This window comes from Parathielavia appendiculata (genome assembly GCF_033297405.1).
Source record: "Parathielavia appendiculata strain CBS 731.68 unplaced genomic scaffold N657scaffold_1, whole genome shotgun sequence".
Taxonomy (NCBI): Eukaryota; Fungi; Ascomycota; class Sordariomycetes; order Sordariales; family Chaetomiaceae; genus Parathielavia; species Parathielavia appendiculata.
In genome coordinates, this window is record NW_026944220.1 from 2,228,513 (window position 1) to 2,248,194 (window position 19,682).

At 56.8% G+C, this 19,682-nt stretch overlaps 6 protein-coding genes across 6 annotated transcripts; 3 read left to right on the forward strand and 3 right to left on the reverse strand.

The window, feature by feature from the left end:
• Positions 1–1,774: 1,774 nt before the first annotated feature.
• Positions 1,775–7,300, forward strand: N657DRAFT_629836 (uncharacterized protein; the record flags this gene model as incomplete). Its single annotated transcript, XM_062790927.1, has 4 exons — positions 1,775–2,633; positions 2,718–3,201; positions 3,387–5,271; positions 5,330–7,300. The coding sequence occupies 4 exons, from the start codon at positions 1,775–1,777 to the stop codon at positions 7,298–7,300; spliced, it is 5,199 nt and encodes a 1,732-aa protein (XP_062652570.1).
• Positions 7,301–8,380: 1,080 nt separating this feature from the next.
• N657DRAFT_639305 (uncharacterized protein) lies at positions 8,381–8,947 on the reverse strand. Its single transcript, XM_062791748.1, has one exon. It carries the CDS (start codon positions 8,906–8,908, stop codon positions 8,630–8,632), a length of 279 nt encoding a protein of 92 aa, XP_062652571.1. The 5' UTR covers positions 8,909–8,947; the 3' UTR covers positions 8,381–8,629.
• Positions 8,948–9,308: 361 nt separating this feature from the next.
• Positions 9,309–10,722, forward strand: N657DRAFT_561240 (DnaJ-domain-containing protein; the record flags this gene model as incomplete). Its single annotated transcript, XM_062788048.1, has 4 exons — positions 9,309–9,344; positions 9,402–9,471; positions 9,531–10,361; positions 10,418–10,722. 4 exons carry the CDS (start codon positions 9,309–9,311, stop codon positions 10,720–10,722), a joined length of 1,242 nt encoding a protein of 413 aa, XP_062652572.1.
• A 935-nt stretch (positions 10,723–11,657) lies between these two features.
• N657DRAFT_608555 (uncharacterized protein) lies at positions 11,658–13,603 on the reverse strand (the record flags this gene model as incomplete). The annotated part of the gene is made up of 4 exons (XM_062790270.1): positions 13,500–13,603; positions 12,893–13,445; positions 12,040–12,829; positions 11,658–11,973 (listed from the first exon to the last, which is right to left on the reverse strand). The coding sequence occupies exons 2-4, from the start codon at positions 13,302–13,304 to the stop codon at positions 11,658–11,660; spliced, it is 1,518 nt and encodes a 505-aa protein (XP_062652573.1). The 5' UTR covers positions 13,305–13,445; positions 13,500–13,603.
• Positions 13,604–14,032: 429 nt separating this feature from the next.
• Positions 14,033–15,079, forward strand: N657DRAFT_652386 (uncharacterized protein; the record flags this gene model as incomplete). The annotated part of the gene is made up of 2 exons (XM_062794294.1): positions 14,033–14,206; positions 14,276–15,079. 2 exons carry the CDS (start codon positions 14,033–14,035, stop codon positions 15,077–15,079), a joined length of 978 nt encoding a protein of 325 aa, XP_062652574.1.
• Positions 15,080–15,333: 254 nt separating this feature from the next.
• N657DRAFT_608559 (uncharacterized protein) lies at positions 15,334–18,880 on the reverse strand. The gene is made up of 3 exons (XM_062790271.1): positions 18,302–18,880; positions 17,381–18,227; positions 15,334–17,334 (listed from the first exon to the last, which is right to left on the reverse strand). Exons 1-3 carry the CDS (start codon positions 18,779–18,781, stop codon positions 15,509–15,511), a joined length of 3,153 nt encoding a protein of 1,050 aa, XP_062652575.1. The 5' UTR covers positions 18,782–18,880; the 3' UTR covers positions 15,334–15,508.
• Between the last annotated feature and the right edge of the window lie 802 nt (positions 18,881–19,682).

Here is a 19,682-nt window from a genome sequence, read left to right on the forward strand (position 1 = left end):
AGGAATCAAATGCGTCGCCGTCGTCAGAATAAAATGGTACGCTCAGTTTTAAGCTCGCTTCAGTATGTGTGCAGTGGTCCCTGACATGTAATTTAACAGGCCGGGTTCCTTTAACATTGCCTTACAAGGTACTGTACGGTCAGGTAACCCATGGCTGTCTGTCACCGACCCTTGCCGATATCCCAACATGGAACATTCCGACCGATTGCCAATTCACCCAGGGTATCTATCTGCTGGACTTCTCAGCGAATGTCGCACAACCCAGCGAAACGTTGACGGTCAGCGGAGAGCTCGCAGCATATCGGATGTCAATTTATCTGGGACCGCACAACGCGGTCGTCATCCTTGAATTGCGTCAACTTTGCTCTCCAACCACCATCTAGACACTCACTGCGTACACCTACACACATCTGCACATCTCAGATGCCCTAACGCTACCTACTGCTCCACCGCGCGGTCTGACTCGCCCTTCATTGCATGTGTCGAGCTGGCACTGCCTGAAAACGCCAGTCAAAAGACCATCTTCTTCGACCATGACCGTGCCGGTATCAATCTATGGACGAGACTGGCTGGTTATGGAGGAGAAGGATGAATGAATTAGAGAAAGGTTTCTAGGAGAAAGTAAGGGTATTTCAGAGCACATATATCGTGTGCGTATCGCCTGATTGACATGGGACGGTTCGCCGTCGGACGTTGATGCTCGGGGTGAGGATGTGAATAAGAAATCCATGAGGTACCCGTACGTACTGTAACCGTATATCACGCGTATGCTGTATCTTTCTTGTGTGTGCTCCACTTCGCAGAGTTGCAGCGGGCGGCGGACCCCACTCGAAGCTCCCACGCAGCCCATTGCTTCGATGGGAATTGCAAGCATCCACAGAGATGGCGCTGGCCCCGGCACGTCCCCCCAGTTTGTTGCAAAGGGCGCCTCGCCCGGCGCAAGCAGATGGCACAAAAGAGGCAGACACATGCATGTACCGCGAGATGTACCTTACCTTTTGGCTATGGGACCTGACCTTCCAGGTTGGCTTGCCGTGTCTTCCTTGTCATTTGATGTTTCGTCGCTCGTCCCCATTATTACCTGTACCATCCATCCATTTCTGCCCACGCACATATCCCATCTCTAACGAGTCTCCCTTCCTTTTCTTCCCCTTCCCATTGCGAACCGAATCCTCTTACCTTATCAACCTCGCTCGTCTACCACATGCAGTCCGGCACCCCTGGTGCTTGCAACCCCATTGCGGCTTGAGCCCTTTGCGTCAGACCAGCGCGCACTCACACCGTTTTCCTGACGCAGCAAGCCAGCCAGCACCCCTTAGGTTCGCCCTTCGCTTCTCTCGCGTGCCAATCCACCTCTTATATCGTTCGGTTCCTGGTTGCCGCCACCACGATCCTTCATCCACCCCTGTAGCTGCCCATTTCGGATCTTGTCTGCCTTCATCCATCTTCTGGCCGGTTTTCACGACAACTCCATAGTAGCCAAATACGGACTCGCCCTCACCGAGCCGACACTGCTCGGGCAGACTGACTTTCTTTGCACGGGCTACCGGACCCGCCACCGGTTAGCCTTATGGACCATCATCACCTGGTCCACCGCGTCACTTCCTGCTCAGCGGCCTCTATCCCTTGATGCCATCCAGCGCTTTCGCCATCCGCGCACCTCATCTTTCCATTATCCGCGAGGACCGAGCTGCGCCATCGCTGCCATCACTCGCTGACCGGCAGCAGGCGGGCCAAGTCACGTTCCGCATCTGGCATTTTTTCTCGGTCCACCATGGCCCAGAAATCCCAAACCGTGACCCAGCCCGAGGACCAGGCAAATTCGGGCAGTCGCACCTCATCCGCCGCCAAGGACGGCTCAGGAGCACCAAACTCGGCCAGACAGTCGAATAGCACCGGTCCCGTCTCGTCATCTGCCCTGCCACCAATATCTGACCCTTCCACAAACCTAACCTCCAATTCCACATCTCCGCAGCCCCAACCTCAAACCATGGAGAAGCAACCAGCCGCTGGCTCGCAGCCCTCGCCTTACGGCACGCGGTCACGGAACCGAACCGGCGCGGCTCGACCAAATTATGCCGAGGACAAGGACCTCGATCTGGACATTTACGACGTGTATCCCCAGCGGAAAGAGGACGACTCCAAAAAACCGAGCAACAAGCAGCAAGGCGCATCATCGTCAACTGCAGCATCGGCCAATTCATCACAGCCAGCCCCCCGCCCTGGCAATGGATCCTCCAGAAAGCCACTTCCAGATGACAGCAGGTCGCACAACGGCACCAAGGATCAACAACCCAACAGCAAGACACCGGTAGCGCCTTCATCAACATCATCATCATCAACTACCGCCAATGGCACCAGCGCGGCAAACGGAGTTTCAAAAGGAAAGAAACGAAAGGTCACCGACACCGCCTCAACGGCCAGCGGCAGCCAAACGCCCTCTGCGCCAAATGGTGCCGTGTCCTCATCGGCACTGCAGAAACGCCCAGCAACCAGCGGGCAAGCGAGTGGAAATTTCATGGCTAGCGGAATCGCCTATGGCGAGACAAATCTGCTCACCTTTGAGAATTGCAAGTCACGGCCCAAGGATGGGAAAATGGTTGCCGACGATGGCACAGTGCTTGGGGTTAATGGTAAGTTTTTGTGACCGTGTTTCACCCACACACACTCACGGTTCTGCTCTTTGTCTTTAAAGAGTTCTGACACGGCCGATGCAGATCACGTCTATTTGGTTTGCGAGCCACCAGGCGAGCCCTACTACTTAGGCCGCATCATGGAGTTCTTGCACGTCAAGAGCAACCCAACACTGCCAATCGACGCGCTGCGCATCAATTGGTACTACCGGCCCAAGGACATTGGGCGCAAGGTGCAAGACACGCGCCTTGTTTTCGCCACGATGCACTCTGACATTAGCCCTCTGACGTCGCTGCGAGGCAAGTGTCAAATTCGGCACAAGGCCGAGATCCAGGACCTGGCGGCCTACAAGCGGACGCCCGACTGCTTCTGGTATGAGAAGCTGTATGACCGGTACATCCAGAAGAACTACGAGGTGATTCCGACGAGCCAAGTCATCAACGTGCCCGAGCACGTCAAGAAGGTGCTGGACGAGCGGTGGAAATATGTCTTGACCGAGCAGGGCCGGGGCAAGGAGCTGACCAGTGCGGTCAAGACTTGCAAGCGATGCACCACCTACTGCGCGAAGTAAGTTCACCTCCAGTCCCAACCCAGGGTGGGCGGCCCAGCCAACCAAAACTCGGTCAAACTCTGCGATTCGGCGGGGTGGCGCGGGAGCCCAATGAGGAAATTGAGGAGGGAGAAGAGCGACCCCCAGACGTGAGAAGAAAAGTGGAACCGGATGCTGACACGCCCTCCCCCGTTTTTAACAGCAACGATTCGGTGGACTGTGCCGTGTGTCAAAACACGTACCACATGAACTGCGTCAAGCCACCCTTGCTCAAAAAGCCAAGCCGTGGCTTTGCATGGTCCTGCGCCTCGTGCAGCCGCGCCCAGGAGCGCAAACTTGAAGCCCGCAACACGCCCAACGTTTCGGATCGTCATGCCGAACATGTCGAGGGCGAAGACGACGAGGGCGTTGAGGATGAGGACGAGGAGATAGGCGGTGTCGGTGGGGTCGACACGGGACGTACGAGTCGCACAAGCCCAGTCGACGAGCACCTCCACCCGGCCCCGACGGCCGAGCAAATCTACCATGCCAGCTTGTGGCCATATCGATACCTTGGAATCCACTGCAAGGTCGAGGACGCCCTGGACCTGGACGACCGCATCTTCCCCCGCGCGAGCACGCGGCTAGGCCTTCGCCACCAGGCCATCGTGCCTCCGTGGTTCGGCCGCCCCGTGCAATACGTCAAGCCTCTCGAGTTTAAGAAGTCGGGCAAGAATGGGAAGTACACCAAGGAACAACAGGCCGCGCTCGAGGCCGAGCGCATCGAGAAGGAGAAGCGCCCCAAGTGGATCCAGGATGAGCCTCCGGGATACATCGAACGTGGCGGCGACGATACGTCGACGCTCCTCTATAAGCCGCCCGAGGAGTGCGGCGTGAGTATGTCGAGTGACGCGCTTGACGACTACATGGCCACGGCCAGATCAATGGCGGTCTCGCTTGGGTTACCCCCACGCTCCACCAACCTCCAGGACGTTGCGAGGGACCTCCTCTTCCGCAACGGGTTCGACCCAAAGAAGGCTCTCGAGGCGCTAGCCAAGGTCCCCAAGGCCGAATTCAAGGAGCCCGAGCTGAGCCCCGCGGAGCAAAAGAAGTTTGAAGAGGCCGTCGCCAAGTTTGGGTCCGAACTGCACAGCGTAAAGAAGCATGTCAAGACTCTAAGCGCCGCGACTATTACCCGCTACTATTACACCTGGAAGAAGACAGAACGAGGAAAGCAGATCTGGGACAACTTTTCCGGTCGAAAGGGCAAGAAGGACGCCAAAAAAGCCGAGGCCGCTGCGAACAAGCTTGCAGATGATGTCGCCGATGACCACGACGATTCTGCCTTCGACGCGGATAAGGCACGGGAGAAAAAGAAGTCTTTCGTGTGCAAGTTCTGCGGCACCAAGAAGTCACGCAAATGGCGGCGGGCTCCGGCCGCAGCAGTAACGCCCGTGACTGAGAATGGCGGCAAAGGCTCCAACAAGGACAAGAAGGAGCAATATATCCAAGCACTCTGCAGGCGATGTGCTGAGCTGTGGCGGCGGTATGCCATCCAGTGGGAGGACCTCGAGGAGGCGGCCAAGAAGGTGGCCCAAGCGGGCGGGCGGGGATGGAGGCGCAGGGTCGATGAGGATCTCTACCGGGAACTCCTCTCAGCCGACGAGTTGATGAACAACACCCGGTCTCCAACACCCGACGCGGCCGAGACGGACAGCCCAGCAACGTCTCTCAGTGGGCAAGCCGCCGCAGCCGAGCCACCTCGGAAGAAGCTGAAGAGCAGCTTGGTCGACAAGGATACCGAAAAGACCCCATCCGAGACTGGCAGCGTGGCTGGCGGTCTGTCTTCGAAAAAGAAGGAGAAAGTGGCCGAGAAGTCACAGCCACAGCAAGCACCGGCACCGCCGCCTGTCCCCGACATTCCAAAGCCGCGGACGTTACCCTGTGCTATCTGCGGGGAGCTGGAGCCGATGGGCGATGACCATTTATCCTGCCGGGAGTGCCGGCTCACTGTGCACCGGAACTGCTATGGCGTCGTTGATAACCGAGCTCCGGGCAAGTGGACTTGCGACATGTGTTTGAATGACAAGAATCCCCAGCTGTCGATTGTAAGTGTAGTGCTCTGCCCCGTTGTCCTGGGCGTGGAAAAGCTAATTGCGGATGTAGCACTACAAGTGTGTCCTCTGCCCAGTGGAATACACGCAGCACGACTTTGTTGAGCCGCCCAAGATTTCCAATTCCCACAAGAAGAAGACGGAGAAGGAGCGGGAGCGGGAGCGCATGGAACGCGAGAACGCTCAGAGAGCAGCCGATTTCTACCGCAAGAAGCAGGAGGAGATGAATCGCCCTGTCAATCCCCGAGAACCCCTGAAGCGGACAGCCGACAACAACTGGGTACACGCCAGCTGCGCTATCTGGACACCTGAGGTCAAGTTTGGCAACGCCAAGGCGCTCAGTCCCAGTGAGGGAATCCCCCTGATCCCGCGGCCGAGGTACGCAGAAGTGTGCAAGGTCTGCAAGACGGACAGGGGAGCATGCGTCTACTGCCACCACTGTCACGCCCCGGTCCACGTGGAGTGTGCTCGCCAAGCCGGCTATGTCTTGGGCTTCGAAGTCATGCCGGTGAAGGGCTCCCGCCGGGACCAGTTCCGCATCGTCACAATCAATGGGGAGAGTGGTGCGATGTCAGCCGGCGTATGGTGCAAGGACCACGTGCCGACCAAGACAACGGTTCATCGGATGCATGAAAACGTGGCCGAGGCCGGGACAAATGCGCTCCAGGTCTTTGTGCAGAACTTTAAACAGGCCGATCTGACCCTGACAGGCTGCGCGAGAAAGGCGAACCAGATCACGGTCGCCTCGAAGATGTCAACTCTCCCTGCATCGGCCACAGCCCACCAAAACCGGCGGGGCTCAGCCGGCGCCGTGATCAATGGCGACCACGAAGACCTGTCGAGCGTTATGCAGCCAGGCGGCAAGATCTGCTTGACGTGCGGCGTCGACGTCAGCCCCAAATGGCACCCCATCGACCAGTCGCAGGACTGTGGCATTACAAATGGCTACTACGGCAACATCGGTTCAGAGGCGCAAAAGTTTGTTGAGCAGCGAAGCTTTCAGTGCCACAAGTGCAAGAAAGCCGGCCGGCAACCAGTCCTGCACACGCAGCCGGCGAGAGAGCCGTCGCCTTCTCCTGAGCCAGCCCGTCAAGCTTCGCAGGCAGCCGCAGCGATATTGCCCCCAGTTCGGCCTGACGAGCCGAGGCATTCCAGCAGAGTGCCGTACGGTTGGCCTCCCGTTCCGGGCCCCTCGCCCCCCGTGCAGGCCCCGCTTCTTCAAGCACCGGCACCGGGCCCTATTGCTTTGCCCATCGCGCCTCCTGCAGTGCAGGCTCCGCCAGTGGCACCGCCTCCGCTACCGCCGAGTATCGCCCCGCGGGCGCCGGCTGTCCAGCCTCCTCCGGCATACGCATCGCCGCGGCCTTTCGACTGGCACCGGCCAACAACGGGCCATGGCCCGCCGCCGCTGCATCCATCACGGGAGATCAACGGCGGCCCATCCCCTCCGCCATCCTCCATGCCGCCTTTCGGGCCACCCAACCACCTGCGGCCTCCTCCGATTAGCATCCCGCACCCTCCCGCGCAGTCTCCGCCAAACGGGCACATGACGCAGCCGCCCTTCGTCAACGGCATCTCGCACCCCCCATCGCCCAGACGTGTCAGCGGCCCGCCCCCTCCTCCCCCGCCCGCGAACGTACCGGGTCCATACCATCCCCACCACAGCCATCCCCCTCCTTCCGACCTGCGGCCGCACCACATGCCACCACCGCCCTTGAACCCGATGCCGCCAGTCCTCGCGGGTTCTGGTGGGGTTCCTGGCGCGGTGCCCGGACCGGAGGGGCCGCCGCCTCCGCCGCCGAACTATCTTAGGCAGTGGGGCCATCACCACCACCCCCATCCTGCTCACCACCATCACGGCAGTCCTCCACCGCCGCCAATGAGGGAGATGAGAGATGGTCCGCCGCCGATGGATCGGGGCCATCATCACGAGCAGCCCATACCGCCCCCGCAGCAGCATAGGGAGGGCAGACCTGCTAGCGGGGCAAGTGCGAGTCCCTCGTTGAGGAACCTGCTCTCTTAGCTTTTTTTGTTTAGCTGAATGGGAGGGCGGTTTAGTTTGGTGTGAAGGCTGGCGTTCAGGTTCAGTTTGCCGCGGGGAGGGGGGGCCGGGGGTGGTGTTAATGGAAGGGGATTGTGATAATTTATGGAGCTACCTTGGGAATAACTTTGTATAGTACTTGTATTCTTTCGTGCTCTCTGTTCCTTCCCATTTTTTCACCTCACACGTCTTCTGACTGGAGGGAACTGGCATGGCATGGCAAGCAAAAGCGTTCTAGACTTTTCACCTGTTTCACTGTTTTTTCTTTTTCTGGTGCCTGCGTGCTTTGAGATGGTAAGGGAGAGGTGGGAGAGGTTGCAGGGGAAGGGCGCTGGTTGCATATCTGAGCGTGGGAGCATGGGGGTGGTTTGCATGTATGGGTTTCTGTCCATGGACAGAAAGAGGTAATTTTGAGTCTTTGACTGCGAAGATAAAGTGATGAGTTCTGGGTCTGAATTCTGTTTGCTCGTTGAGGGTTTATGATACCAGGTACCTCGTGGGTTTGTTTGGGAATTGTTCGGTGAAGCTGCCGAGACTGCGTAGCTACAGTAAGCTTAATCCCCACGGGGTCATCAAAACCACGCTCTGCGGTCATTGTTCTCTAGTGATACTGATACCAGCTGCTCTGTGGAGTGCTCTGTGAAGGTGTTTCAACGTGCATTGTACAAGTACCTCCTTGTCCTGGTGGTGTGAAGAGTGCTCTACTATGTATGGTGGCACCGCGGGCCAACTGGGTGTACGACGATTGTCTTCGGGTAGCACAGAATAGGGGCTTGGTCGCCATCATACTCTCACAAGCATTTCATTTTCAAGCGTCCTGAATTGGAAATTAGCTGCCAGGCCGCAAGAGCTGATACTACTAGTATACTTCGAAGCAGGAAGAATACTGTGAACGAAAGGGAAGGGCTGCAGATTGCTTGTCAAATTCACAGTGTGGCCCCGGCGGTTTCCTGTGACCATTTAACTTACCACATTACTTGAAAGGGAAGCTTACTTGCTGTTCTTTATTACCTTTTGTCCCAACTTTTTTCCCCTTTCTTCTTCTCCAACTCTGCCTTTTCACGCTGCTTTTCGCTCCCTGTGTTCTCATTCTGATAAGGGCCTATCCTCAGTCAGTCGTCATGCTAATCATAATGTATCAGACTGGCAATCTAAATTTAGAGCAAGCCTGGATCTGATGCAGCATCAAGCGGTCCCACTCTGCCCGAACTTGCAGCCACGGTGCGCGGGGCATTCCAGCGGATTTCGATGCACATCTATGGAGCTAGATTCTGGAAAGGCTGAGCTAGCGAGATACCTGAGTTTCTTAGTTCACACCCCGCTAAAAAGAAGTATCTCTGCTAATTCCATCAGCCACAGCCCGAGATTCGATGGGCTTCCATGGAGGGGCTGAATGGAACGCGGCGAGTCGATTGGAAACTTCAACCCGAGAATTTCAGCCTCCCTCCTGTGCACTTGCAATCCTATAAGCCTCCAGTTCCGTAATCTTGAGAACAGGAGTCGGCTCGATTTGTGACTGTCGCTGCACAAAAGCAGAGTACCAGAGGCTCGATCTTCAGCCACGAAATTATCATTGCGAACCAAAGACATATTGAGTTCGCAATAACTACCTCAGCCCTGCGATTGCCTTGGTAAGTTGGTTGCCTTTCTCCATGCGCATGTTTTTGCCCGGACTCGCGGCAGAATCATCTAGACATTTCCTTGCAATGAGCACTCCGGCTTAATCGTTCCTGCGCCCCGCCAAACCATTCCGGAAGCCTTACTCTTTTCAACGACGCATCTTTGTCTCATCAACTTTTTTCTCACTCCGAAACTACACTGCTAATATCTTACTGGTTCAGTTCGCAACAGCTTCGGTTTCTTGGACTTTTTCCCGGCCTCCCGACACTCAGACCATCAGGCCCCTAGCCGATCCTGATAGCCTACTCCCGAGAGACAATTGTCTTGCCGTAAAAGATACCCTCTAATTCAGCCAGAGTAGACCGCCACAATGGTCAAGGAGACGAAGCTCTACGACATTCTGGGCGTACGCAGCCATGGAAGACTTTTTGGCTGGTATCGTGGAGCTAACATTGTGCGACAGGTATCGCCGAATGCGACGGAGCAGGAGCTGAAGAAGGCGTACAAGACAGGCGCCCTCAAGTATCACCCGGGTATGTCTTGGTTCTTGCTGTTTTTCTTTGTGCGGGCTTGGGTTGACGCTCGCTCGCAGACAAGAATCGTAACAACCCGAACGCCGAGCAGAAGTTCAAGGAGATTTCCCACGCCTACGAGATTCTGTCCGATTCCCAGAAGCGCCAGATATACGACCAGTATGGCGAGGCCGGTCTAGAGGGTGGTGCTGGTGCCGGCGGCGGCATGGCAGCCGAGGACCTCTTTGCGCAGTTCTTTGGCGGTGGTGGCCTGGGTGGCGGCCTTGGAGGCATGTTCAGCGGCATGAACCACCCGCGTGGGCCTACAAAAGCCAAGACGATCCATCACGTCCACCAGGTCTCACTCGAGGATATCTACCGCGGCAAGGTCTCGAAGCTGGCCCTTCAACGGTCCATCATCTGCCCGAAGTGCGAGGGTCGCGGCGGCAAGGAGGGCGCTGTCCGGAAATGCACAACCTGCGACGGCCACGGTATGAAGACGATGATGCGCCAGATGGGTCCTATGATCCAGCGCTTCCAGACGGTGTGCCCGGACTGCAATGGCGAGGGCGAGTTGGTCAAGGAGAAAGATCGCTGCAAGCAGTGCTTCGGCAAGAAGACGGTTGTCGACCGCAAAGTCCTCCATGTGCACGTCGATCGCGGTGTCAAGAGCGGCACCAAGGTTGAGTTCCGCGGTGAGGGTGACCAAGCACCCGGCATTCTCGCAGGCGACGTTGTTTTCCAGATTGAGCAAAAGCCGCACCCCCGCTTCACCCGTCGGGACGACGACCTCCTCTACCATGCCGAAATCGACCTCGTCACGGCACTGGCCGGCGGTACAATCTACATTGAGCACTTGGATGATAGGTGGCTGAGCGTCGACATCCTTCCCGGCGAGGCGATTGCATCTGGTACGTTACTGTTTTCGCATCGCAATCACACACTCTGCTTGCTAACTTTTCCGCAGAAACTGTCAAGATGATCCGCGGCCAAGGTATGCCGACATACCGCCACCACGATTTCGGTAACATGTACATTCAGTTTTCGGTCAAGTTTCCCGAGAAGAACTGGACCCAGGACCCCGCTGCCTTTGAGGTGCTCCGGAAGGTCCTCCCGTCACCTGAGCTTATCAACAGCCCTCCAGCCGAGGCCATGACAGAGCCTGCAGACCTCGAGGACGTCGACAATACTGCAAGGGGCTTCAACGGCGCCATGGAGGAGGATGAAGAGCATGAGCACCACGGCGAACGTGTTCAGTGCGCTTCGCAGTAAGGGATTCACATGGAATAGGGGATGAAAATCTTCACACGACCCGTTGTGCCGGTCATTTACGCAGGTTAATGGGCGGGACATAACCTCACGCAAGCATCTCTCAACTCAACCGATGCGCGGAGGCGGTTCTTCTGGTTAATGAGATAACGAGGTGGGAAAGAGGGCGAGGGTACATGGAAATACCCCAGGGAGGAAGCAGGGGGGGAGAGCATAGAGCCTCATTCTCTGGCATGCATGATGGGGGTTTTTCTCGGGCTCATTTCTGTCATGTTTTTATCTGGCACGTGACACAACTCTTGGGAAGGGCGGCGTTCTCGAGAGGATAGAGAGGCATCTGGCTTTCCTGCGCTGGCTGGATCTTTTTTTCGTTTCCGGTAATCAATGATATCGGGCGTTATGAAAGTCGCTGGTTTGTGTTCTTTGGGTGTCCATAATGTAACATTTGCTGAGGCGGAATACTGCTGAAGATGAACAGAGAAGAAAAGGGAGTGCCAGTGATTGAAGGAGCGTGATACACAGGCTCTTTTTGCCCCGAGTCCATTTCTCTCAAAGTAGAGCGAAAGCTGGCAGATACTAGTGGATCAGTGGATATATCGTGGTAATGTTGATAATATTTGACTCAATTGCTGAAAGCACCTATGCAGGAGTCCAGACCACAGCTTGCAACCATCATTTTCAGGCTTGAGACAGAGATACTTTGACTCTCAGCAGATGGTGGCTGATATAGTTGTCAATCGTACGCATGCCGCCTCCTAGGACAACCACTTAGCAACAGGTCCCTTTCTCAGCTGGGGCGGTCCTAAGGTAGGTCTCAAACATTCCACGACAAAATTTCCGCCATCAGATCACAGAAGACGCTCTCTTACAACACGTTAATCTGGCTCTCGCTTCGAGTAAGGCATCAGTAGCCCCTTGTTATTTTGTGCCTCGCCTGTTCAGTCAAAATCACTCGACTTGCGCAAGCTCTCGGTAGAATACAGGATCTTCTGCAACTCTTCGTCACCGATGTTGGCGTCCCCACCAGCAGGGAGGTTCTCGACTCTCCCTAGTCGCCAGCCCGCCTCTTCCTTGTCTAGCGGGATCAGCGAGGAGCCGCCCTCCTCACCGGGATACACGGCGACCAGGAGACGGGGTGTGGCGCCGGGTGTCTCGATCGCCTCCATATCGAGCGGATTCCCAGGCAGAGGGATGGTTTCGCGGTGCTGCAACGTATTGTCCTCGAGGAGCTCAAACTGGAATAGCGCGGGGACACTGGGATATGTTAGCAATCAGCCAACTGAGGGCTTATCGGGTGGGACGAGACCGGAAAAGACGTACCATTCAACAACAACAAACACCACTACCCTTACCCCTTCCCACCTGCAAGCAAAGATCCTCGTCAGAGCAACCTTGCTTGCCGCTTCATGCCCAGCAACCTCCTTCACATGCTCCAGCACCCCGGCCCGCCCAAGCAGCGTCCCGTGTAACCAGTCCCAGACGAACAGATCATCATCCCCGCCCCCGGAGATCAACAACTCCGCCCTCCCTCCCGGCGCCACACACAGTCGGCTCACAAAGTCCTCGTGCCCCAAACAGAACCCCTCAATGACGTGCGCCTGCGGCACGCCGCGTGACACGCGGATGTGCTCGTCGCGGTCGGCCGTGATGATGTATTCCCTTGGCCTCCCATCGACCGAGGAGGAGGTGCCGACACAGATGGCCGTCAACATGGAAACGTGGCCCAGCAGGAGGGTGTGCTCGAACTGCGGACGGTTGGCGGCTTGTTGCTGTTCCCTCAGGATGGCCTCCCTGCGGGCGAGGCTGATCTTTTGGGCCTCGAGGGCTTTGAGGTTGCGCTTGGTGTGCACCGTGAGCGGGTCCGCTTGGGGTTTGAAAGGTTTTGCGGAGGGGGTGGTGCTGCGGGAAGGGGTTTGAATGGAAGAGGTTGTGCTGCGGGGAGAGGATTGGTTGGCGGTTGAGTTTTCGACGGATTTTGAGGTGGAGGAGGGCAGTAAGGGGAGAGCGTAAACGTCGCCAAATTTGTCGGCTGAGAGAATCGTGCGGTTGTCGGTGGTGAGGGCGAGGGCGCAGGGGCGTTTGGGCATGGATCTGGTCAGAGTTAATGTTGCTGCTCAGGGGTGGATGGCGGTTGTAGGGGAAACGTACCTCTGACTGAGTTGTTTGAGATTACCTGCCAAGTCATGCTCAAAGACCCAAATGGTTTTGTCGGCGCCGGTGATGGCTATCAGATGGCGGCCATCGGCGGTGGCGTAGAGACCCTGGATGAAGGGCCTCTCGTTGGCAGGGCAGTCGTACTGCGCTGCCTTTTTGCTCTTCGGCTTGCCGTTCGTGGACTCGGCAGGCTGACCGATGGAGACGGAGTCCTGACAATCCTCAACTTTTCTCCGCTTAGCTGGCGGGCCTTCGGGTGCTGGCGAGCTTTGTGTCTCGGCGGATGGCTCATGTGGCTTGTCCACTGGTTGCGCCGGGTACTTCCATGTCGAGACATGCTCGAGGGCTGAGCTAAAAGTGTGGATGTCGCTGCCCTGCGCCGCGAAGACGAAGCCGCCGCAGCTTTTCACAAGGTGAAATGGGAGAATCATGTTGGGCTTCTCTAAGCTGAGTGCTGATTTGGCAATGTAGGAGATTGATGTGGATGAGGAGTTGATGGCCAAGCAGTTGTTGCATGGACCAAGTTTCTTCCTGGCATAGAGTTCACAACTCAGTCGACTCAAACTGTATACCTGCGGATTATCAGTCATGACTGTGCATCTCTCCGAAAAAGGTGAGGATTATACCGTGTATCGAGCCTTACAGTACACAGCAGACTGCTACGACCCTGTCAGTGAGTGAGCTTTCAAGGACGGCTGCGACTTAGGAAATTTGTCGTGCATGAGCCACATGTTTGGTTAATCAAGAAGACGACGCGATACCAGTGACGCTGCCAATATATCGTTGTTCTAAAAGCGGGGTTCTGCTTTACTCGCCTCTGGCCAATTTTACTTCCATATACCGTTTCATGACCTGCATCGACTGCACTTCTTCTCCGTTTTCTGTCTTCGATGATCGAGGTCATTTCGAAAGCTGCTTCCTTCGAGTCGAAATCTTGGCAAGCCGAGAGTCATGTGGGGCTTAATTCCATCCCTTCATTGGTCGTCCCTTAGCCCTAGGCGAAGCAGTCCCCCACAGCTGTAGGCAATTGTGTGAGAAAATGAGAGTTTTCTTTTCTGCTTTGGGGAGTTTTTGACCCGACAACATCACCAATTTCAATTCCAGTTCCGCGCACCAAGACAATCGCCCTTAAACATCCTGCCTTCATAACTAAGAAGATATGGGGGGCAAAACTGGAAACAAGGCCGGCTACTTCGACAAGCTGAAGGGCTTGTTGGAGGAGTACCGGTCCATCTTCATCGTCTCGGTCGACAATGTCTCGTCGCAGCAGATGCACGAGATTCGCCAGGCCCTCCGAGGTCAGGGTGTTGTCCTGATGGGCAAGAACACCATGGTATGAAGATTCCGAATTTTATGCGCCTCGACCGCCGACCTAGGTGCTGACCATGACCCTGTATAACAGGTTCGCCGTGCGCTCAAGACCTTCATCAACGACACCCCCGAGTACGAGCGCCTGCTGCCCTTCGTCAAGGGCAATGTCGGCTTCGTCTTCACCAACGGCGACCTCAAGGACATTCGTGACAAGATTCTGGCCAACAAGGTTGCCGCCCCCGCCCGTGCCGGTGCTGTTGCCCCGGTCGACGTGTGGGTTCCGGCTGGCAACACGGGCATGGAACCCGGCAAGACCTCGTTCTTCCAGGCTCTCGGTGTCCCCACCAAGATCGCCCGTGGTACCATTGAAATCACAACCGATCTCAAGCTCGTCGAGGCTGGCGCCAAGGTCGGCCCCTCCGAGGCGACCCTGCTGAACATGCTCAACATTTCTCCCTTCACCTACGGCATGGGTATCGCTCAGGTGTACGACCAGGGCAACACCTTCCCGGCTGACGTTCTCGACATTGGTGAGGAGCAGCTCCTGAAGGCCTTCTCCTCGGCTGTCACCACCATTGCCGCCGTCTCGCTGGCCCTCAACTATCCCACCTTGCCCTCGGTCATGCACTCTCTTGTCAACTCGTACAAGAAGGTGCTTGCCGTTGCCATTGAGACCGACTTCAGCTGGCCCGAGATTGAGCAGCTCAAGGACCGCATCGCCAACCCCGAGGCCTACGCTGCTGCGGCCCCTGCTGCCGGCGCTGCGGCTGCCGGCCCCGCCGAGACCAAGGCTGAGGAGAAGAAGGAGGAGTCTGAGAAAGAGGAGTCCGATGAGGAGGGCTTCGGCGGTCTCTTGTTCGTGCCCCGTGCTTTGGATTATCTGGTACACTGCTAACATGGCATACAGCGACTAAATGTAACGACTTGCGCACGGGGTTCTCGGGCCAACAATTCTGGTTTATGTCCGGCGGAGATTTCATACCTCTTCGCCCACGGCTACATAGATCGGCTGCGGCTCAATCAAGCACTCTGTGTCTGATGGTCACCCTGGGTTTCTTTGCGTTGGCTGCAGTGCTTCGTCTTGGTTAGTGGCTTGCCTTGGTCTCTCAGGTTAGTACCCGCCCTTCTTTTCTCCCCGCCTCCCCATGTCGATGATTATACAAATGAATCAAAGAGCTTTTTAACCCTGAACACTTTTGATGACAAACCCATCACCACCCTATGAGACACAAGTCCTCCTCTCCTTTTTGATACGTCACGTACCGTACATGGGGTATCAAGGCTGACCAAACTTACAGTGACACACGGATACATCTCTCCAGACCTATTCTACAATTGCGGCCGAAGTCTCTGCCGGCTCAGCTATTCCTCGCGGTGATATGTCGACCCCTGAATCCTGCAGCACCTGCTGGGCGACCCGTATCGCCCGCTCTGGCAGTCCAGCCAACCGCGCGACCTTGAGCGCGTGACTCTGCCTGTTGACCCCCTTGCGCAGCTTGTGAACGTAGACAAACCCGCCCTGCTCGTCCTCCTCCACATCCGTGCAGTACATGTCGATGGTCCCATCGGGACCGCCGTCCTCCACCCTCATGCATTGCTTTGTCACCAGATCTGCGATGCCGTGGAAGTGCGTCGCGAACAGCGCCCGGCACTTGTTTACGCTCGCCAAGTGGTGTAGCGCCGCGAAAGCCACCGCCGTGCCGTCCTCGGGCGTCGTCCCTCTGCCGACTTCGTCCATGATGACGAAAGAGCGAGGGGTCGCTTGCCGCAGGATGGCCGCCGTCTCGAGCATCTCTACCATGAAGGTGCTCTGGTCCTGGTACAGATTGTCGGCGGATCCGACCCGGCTGAAGATGGCGTCGACGATGCCCAGCGATGCATAGTCGGCAGGCACGTAGCACCCGATGTGGGCGAGGATGGTGATGAGCGCGTTTTGCCGGAGGAAGGTCGATTTGCCGGCCATGTTGGGGCCTGTTATTAGCCAAATCCTGCCGTGGCCTTGTTGTTGCTGCTGTTGTTGTAGTCCTACACCAGATGGAGTGCCGTCGCCGATCAGGCAGTGGTTGCGCTGGAAAGTGCGTCCTTGTTCGGCCAGACCGCCTTCGACTGTCGGATGGCGCCCGCCGATGATGATGGTTCGTTGGGTGTTGGTTAGGATGGGGCGGACGAGTCGCTGCTCGGTGGCGAGCCGCGCGAACGAGGTGGCGATGTCGAGCTCGTCGAGGACCAGGGCGTTGCGCCGCAGCTTGACGAGGTTGTGGACGACTCTTTCGCGGAGTGATGCGAAGACGCGCTGTTCTTCGGCGCGGATCTGGAAGCGCAGCTTGTCGAGCGCCTCGCCGAGGCGGGTCCATTCGGGCTGGTGGAAGGAGCGGGTTGTGCGGCTGGAGGAGAGGGTGCGGATAGGGTCGCTTTCGTCTGTCGGGGTGCGCCGCGCGTCTTTGCCCTTGACGTGGCAGATGTGGCCGAGGCCTGGTGTCCAGCGGAGGGTGAGGGATGGCGCGTTGAGGCGGGTCCGGAGGGTCTCGGTGAGGGCTTCTTTCTCTTGTCGAAGGGTGGCGAGGTCGGCGTGGAGGCGGGCGAGAATATCAGAGGCGCCTGGTTTCATGATCCAGACTTCGTTGTCTTCACCGTAATGGTCGCGGATCGAGACGGGTTTCTTCTTGTTGATCTTTGCCGCCGCGCCCTTGGGGAGGAGCGTGCTGTCTTCCTCGGTGCCCTCGGCTTTGACGATCTCTTGGGCGAGCGCTATCATCTCGCCTGCCTCGCTGTCTTCGATCTGGTGCTGCTGCACAAGGCCTTCTTCGTCGATGGCGTCGCGGATGCTCTGCGCGAGCATAAGGAGGTGGTCGAGGCTGATGCGGTCCACCATGATGGAGAGACAGTTCTTCGCAGTGCCCTTGTCAGGGCGGGACGAGACGGATGTGTTGAGGAGGATGACGATATCCTCTGTTGCCTTGATCGTGTTGGCCAACCGCAGGAGATCATCAGGATCACCGCGGTTAAGCGCGAACTTCTGGACGAGACGCTGCGAGTCATGGCTCCTGCGTAAAAGGACAACAATGGTATCACGAAGGTCCTCGTCCTCGATGAAGTGCGCGACTAGGTCCTGGCGGAAGTTGATAACCTCGAGAGAGGTGGAAGGGGCGCCTGCGTCAGGTTAGCAACAGTTTACCTTATCCCAACGTAGAAGGACTTAACCTACTAAGCCATTCATTGAGCAGTCTGGCGCCACTTTTGGTCACGGTTCGTCGAATTGCATGCAGCAAGCTTCCCCTGAAAGCACCGTCTCGGATGGTCTGCTTGATCTCCAGGGAGCGCATGCTATTCTTGTCAATATTCATGATATGCATGCTCTCATGACGGAGCGGCGGCTGTAACTTCATACTCAACCCCTGCAGCCTGTCCCTGACGTAGTGAAGCAGCAGACAGCCCGCTTGTACTTCCCCGTCTGTAAACTTGTCGACAGTTTGGGTTGGTATCTCGGACTCTAGCATGGGCGCCCAGTCGGAAAGCTCCCGAAGCTCACCGTGGGGCGAGTATGTTACGAGATGCCTTTCCTCCTGAAGAACGGACAGGGGGAGATGGTCCCGATTGAACTCTAGTGCCTTGTCAAGGACAATCTCCCGAGGAGACACCCGAGAGAGGACGGAGCCAAGCGATGCCAGAGTCGTTGGCTGGGTGAAGAAACAACCTGTCGACAGATCCAACCATGCCAAACCAATGCGGGCCACAGCATCATTGGCGAACTCTGATGTCTCTGGGGCATCATGTTGCTCTTGGCAGCTCACATGATCCGATGGCGCCGGCCCAGGCAGGTGGATCGCCATCACGTAGTTACTGGCATAGGGATCCATGAAGTTCTCGTCGATCAGGGTGCCTGGCGTGACGATGCGGGTCACTCGGCGGTTATGCATCAAGCCACCCCACTTGACTTTATCTGAGGGGTCGTTGGGGAACTCCTCGGCGATAGCTACATGGCGGTTGAGGTCTTGCACCAGGATCTTGAGGAAGCGGTCCAGCTGGAAAAAGGGAAAGCCGGCCTGACAGCAACAGAATCCATCAGAATACGAGTGGACAAACCAGACAGTGGCACGGAGCGGGCACGGAACAATACCATTGGGACGGGGCCGGCACTCGTCTTCTTCTGCGCTACCTTGAGGTTGAGGAGCGGTCCATACTCGTCGGCTTGGTCAAAGTACAGCTCGTAAAAGCCGCCGACTCGTGTGAGCAGCACGCAGTTGTCAAACTTCCGCATGTTTCGGCGTGCCTGGAGCACCACAGTCGGGTACGTGGGTTCATCTTCTTCGGGAGGCAGCGGCTGGGATGGTGCGACAATGCCTTGGGGCAGCTCATCCAACTTGACGACGGTCCGAGTCTTCTTTCCACAGACATGGACAAGCTGGATCTTCCGTGGATGGGGCCGGATCCCCAATGGACTAGGCCCGCAATTCCTGCCGAAATGGCGCAAGATCAAGGCAGTGGTCGCATTGCGTCGGCCAAGCCGCCCAACGGTGATGGGAAGGGACGAACGAAGAGAACAGCCGATACACGCAATCCGAAGGCGCGGGACTGGTGCTGAGCGCGGGAAGAGCATCAAGTATACCCTCTCCAAATTCCCTCGACTTCGAGAGACGTTAAAATGAGAATATTGAGTGACGTCGATGTTCCGTGTTGCGGATTCGAGACCACAAGCAGACGCGATGTGATTTAAAAGGGAGTTCGTGATAACCCGTTAAAACGATGGGAAAGGCCAGGTGATGGTCAGGCTTGGCGCGTCCCGGTCCCTTCGCCGGCTCGGGCGGAATTAAGCCTGGGCCGATTGAGGCAGGGTTAGGGTCACGCATGCATCAACTTCGTCAAGTCCTTCCATCATGGCTCATGAAAATCCTCAAGATGTTGGCGAAAGTAAGAAAAGCGGGCGCGAAATACAGAAGAGCACTCAGCCCTACGAAGAGCATCCTTGTTGCCCCTTTTGACTTCTAACTCTCCAAGGCCTGTTTCCGTTTGGGCTGCAGTACGTTATGCATGAGACCGCTGACGCTTGCCATCTCACATCTCGATCAGCAGACCGGGTTCCTGACGAAAAGCCAAGGCCGGCGGCGCCTTCGCCAAACCATAGTTCCGGAGTACGCAACACCGACCCCGAGCTCGATCAGAATCCGAAGCACCACGCCACAGTGCAGATTGCAAATAACTCGGCTGACAAAGAAGGAGGACAACTGCGAGCAATGTCCCGATTACAAACTATTAATCACAAGCTGAGCAGCGGGAACACCCGAGATATTTTAGCACGAAAAGAGATAGGCGACAGTCTGTGAGAGAAGCTGACAACACCACCACAAACAGATTCGCTCGGCGCTAAATTGATGGAGAGGCGATGAGGCGGCGATATCTGAAGGCCGGTGGTACCGTTTCCGCGAGCACCAATGGCGCGGTTCGGACTTCCTGGGCATGGCACAAGGGTGGCTCGATCGCACTGTCGGCCTGGTCACTGC

Excerpts from the sequence above, each read along its gene's own strand:
- N657DRAFT_639305 (XM_062791748.1), bottom strand. The coding sequence starts at position 8,908 with ATGTCTTTGGTTCGCAATGATAATTTCGTGGCTGAAGATCGAGCCTCT.
- N657DRAFT_608559 (XM_062790271.1), bottom strand. The coding sequence starts at position 18,781 with ATGCTCTTCCCGCGCTCAGCACCAGTCCCGCGCCTTCGGATTGCGTGT. Across the intron at positions 18,228-18,301 it reads GTGCCGGCCCCGTCCCAATG|GCCGGCTTTCCCTTTTTCCA; the intron begins GTATTGTTCCGT and ends TGTTGCTGTCAG. Across the intron at positions 17,335-17,380 it reads TGAATGGCTTAGTAGGTTAA|GCGCCCCTTCCACCTCTCTC; the intron begins GTCCTTCTACGT and ends AACCTGACGCAG.